Below are 3,815 nucleotides of genomic sequence, written 5' to 3' on the forward strand. Positions count from 1 at the left end.
ACAAGTAGTCAAAGTAAGTCTGTATTCTTATATTCACATTATATCTACAGGTAGTCAAAGTAAGTCTGTATTCTTATATTCACATTATATCTACAGTTAGTCAAAGTAAGTCTGTATTCTTATATTCACATTATATCTAAAGTAGTCAAAGTAAGTCTGTACTCTTGTATTTACATTATATCTCCTGGTAGTCAAAGTAAGTCTGTATTCTTGTATTTACATTATATCTAAAATAGTCAAAGTAAGTCTGTATTCTTATATTCACATTATATCTAAAGTAGTCAGAGTAAGTCTGTATTCTTATATTCACATTATATCTCCTGGTAGTCAAAGTAAGTCTGTATTCTTATATTCACATTATATCTACAGTTAGTCAGAGTGAATCTGTATTATTGTTCCACATTATATCTACAGTTAGTCAGAGTGAATCTGTATTCTTGTATCCAAATTTTACCTGCAGTTAGTCAGAGCGAATCTGTATTCTTGTATCCAAATTATATCTACAGGTAGTCAGAGTGAATCTCTATTCTTGTATCCAAATTATATCTACAGGTAGTCAGAGTGAATCTCTATTCTTGTATCCAAATTATACCAACAGGTAGTCAGAGTGAATCTCTATTCTTGTATCCAAATTATATCTACAGGTAGTCAGAGCGAATCTGTATTCTTGTATCCAAATTATATCTACAGGTAGTCAGAGCGAATCTGTATTTTTGTATCCAAATTATATCTACAGGTAGTCAGAGCGAATCTGTATTTTTGTATCCAAATTATATCCACAGGTAGTCAGAGTGAATCTGTATTACTGTATTCAAATTATATCTACAGGTAGTCAGAGTGAACCTCTATACTTGTATCCAAATTATACCTGCAGGTAGTCAGAGTGAATCTGTATTCTTGTATCCAAATTTTACCTGCAGGTAGTCAGAGTGAATCTGTATTCTTGTATCCAAATTATACCTACAGGTAGTCAGAGTGAATCTGTATTCTTGTATCCAAATTATACCAACAGGTAGTCAGAGTGAATCTCTATTCTTGTATCCAAATTATAACAACAGGTAGTCAGAGTGAATCTCTATTCTTGTATCCAAATTATAACAACAGGTAGTCAGAGTGAATCTCTATTCTTGTATCCAAATTATATCTACAGGTAGTCAGAGCGAATCTCTATTCTTGTATCCAAATTATACCTACAGGTAGTCAGAGTGAATCTGTATTCTTGTATCCAAATTATACCAACAGGTAGTCAGAGTGAATCTGTATTCTTCTATCCATATTATACCAACAGGTAGTCAGAGTGAATCTCTTTTCTTGTATCCAAATTATATCTACAGGTAGTCAGAGTGAATCTCTATTCTTGTATCCAAATTATACCTACAGGTAGTCAGAGTGAATCTGTATTCTTGTATCCAAATTATACCAACAGGTAGTCAGAGTGAGCCAGTGTTCTTGTATTCACGTTATATCGCCTGAAAGTCATATTAAGTCTGTATTTTCGTTTTCATATTGTATCTCCTTTTACAAATACTACACTGTCCGCTGTTCCAACTTTTACAAATATCATATACTAGCGAAAGTACCCGTCTTCGCTCAGGTTCTTATGTTGATTTATTCTAGACGACTATGTCAGTGTGTGTATTTTAAGATAAAAGTATAACCTATATCCTTTTGTTGCTCCTCTATGGGATGCGTCCTGTTTATAATGGTAACTTTCACTCTGACTTGTCCTCCGATTTTAAACTTAAATAATAAAAAACAAACCTCTTTAATTAACGAAGCCTCTAAATTAGAAAACAACAATACAATTGTTGTTTTCCAATTTTGTAGTTTATACATTTTATTTTATAATTTCAGCACAAATTCTCTTAACAGCAATATTAGGTTATACTATTATTGCTAAGCAACATGATATAAAAACCATTGTTGGAACGCACTGTTACCAAAACGCACCGTCTTTTCTATTTATTAGAAGTTGTTATATAAGGATTCACTTCTTTTCGCTAGCTTGCCTCATTAAAAAGATTCGCACGCGTGCATGCACGCGGATAAGATAAGTAATAATACCCAGGTGCAGGCCCTCAGGGTCCACTTAGTATGTTAGCAAAAGTTCAGGTTTCTAGCTTCTTTTCCCTTGGAGCTATGGTAGTCATACATACACAGACACGCACACACGTGCGTGTCTGTCTGTGATTTCTATTTTTAATATAAGGAACCACTTCTTTTCTATGTGGTTTTTCGCTAGCTTACCTCATTTAAAAATGCACATTCGCGCACGCACGTACACACTTTTACTATGTGTGTTTTTTCGCAGAAAAAGATACACACGTGCGTATTCACGTAGATAAGTAATGATACCCAGGTGCACACGCTCAGTATGGATGCACAATTTCAGGTGTCTAGGTTCTTTGCTCTTGGTGCTATGGCAGTCACATATTCTTTCTTATGTAATTTTTCGCTAGCTTTCCTCACAAAATGATGCGCACGTGGACAAGTAATAATACTCAGGTGCACGCCCTCAGGATCCACTTAGTATGTTTGCCAAATTTCAGGTTTCTAGGTTCTTTCCTCTTAGAGTTATGGCGTTCACACACACAAACGCCCTTATCCTCCGAGGCATATCGGTGAGCTAGAGGACTTATAACTGTAAAATTCATGTTAATTTTCTCATGGTAGACACATCACAGACAGCTCTTTGCCAGATCCTGCACTTGAAGCGAAAGAAGTTAACTGAAAAGTATTTCTAGTATAATCTTTTTTATTGTGGTTTTTGTTGTTTTTGTCACCAGGGTTATTTCACCGAGTGATAGCGGAAAGCGGATCTGCATTGTGTAATTGTTCTCTAGAACGCGACCCCCTCACGTATGCCCGTCAGGTGGCGCAACGTTTGAACTGTCCAACTGAAAATACTTACGAGTTGGTAGAGTGTCTTGGTAGGAAACCTATAGGCGAGATACTGCAATCACAGACGGAAGGCAAGGTAAGTATTAAAATATAAGGTTTACTAAGTGATTCCCAAACTATGCATGAAGACTAAGATTCCACTAATTCGAACTCGTAGGTCTGCTCAGAAAATCGCATAACAAACCTTCTATTATCATTAAAAGACAGTCTAAGTAATCTCTTTAAGATAACTTCAGGTTCAAAATAGGCATAGTACTGTGTACCAGATAACTACAACAGTACAATGTGAAAGTAGGCGTAGCATTGAGTACAAGATAACTACAAGTTGAAAGTAGGCATAGTACTGAGTACAAGATAACCACAAGTTGAAAGTAGGCATAGTACCGAGTACAAGATAACTAGAAGTTGAAAGTAGACTTCTGATTATATGGAGATATATTACAAGTATTATAAGAAAGCCAATATTGTGGTCACCACACTTTTCAAATTCTGTTGTTATATTGTATCTAAGGGTCATTTGCTACATTCATTTTTAGTGTTGTTATCTTATGATCGTGTGATACATACGTTTTCAGCAGCTGTTATCTTATGGCTATGTGTTAGATAAGTTTTAGAATCTGTTGTTATCTTATTACCATGTTGTACATGTGTTTTTAGCAGCTGTTGTTATCTTATGACCATTTGGTACATATGATTTTAGCAGCTGTTGTTATTTTATGACCATTTGGTACATATGTTTTTAGCATATTTAGTTATTTTATGACCATGTGGTACATATGTTTTTAGCAGCTGTTGTTATTTTATGACCATTTGGTACATATGGTTTTAGCAGCTGTTGTTATTTTATGACCATTTGGTACATATGTTTTTAGCAGCTGTTGTTATTTTATGACCATTTGGTACATATGGTTTTT

The 3,815-nt window shown here is 34.8% G+C and overlaps 1 protein-coding gene across 1 annotated transcript in view; it reads left to right on the plus strand.

Annotated features, from left to right (window-relative positions):
- The window catches only part of LOC106472786 (esterase FE4-like), a 26,420-nt gene that overhangs the window by 9,851 nt on the left and 12,754 nt on the right, over window positions 1-3,815 (plus strand). Inside the window, exon 4 of the mRNA XM_022401314.1 lies at window positions 2,778-2,977. Within this exon, the coding sequence (XP_022257022.1) occupies window positions 2,778-2,977 (200 nt within the window). The remainder of the gene's footprint in view (window positions 1-2,777; window positions 2,978-3,815) is intronic.

Source organism: Limulus polyphemus, unplaced genomic scaffold (genome assembly GCF_000517525.1).
Source record: "Limulus polyphemus unplaced genomic scaffold, Limulus_polyphemus-2.1.2 Scaffold5609, whole genome shotgun sequence".
NCBI lineage: Eukaryota > Metazoa > Arthropoda > Merostomata > Xiphosura > Limulidae > Limulus > Limulus polyphemus.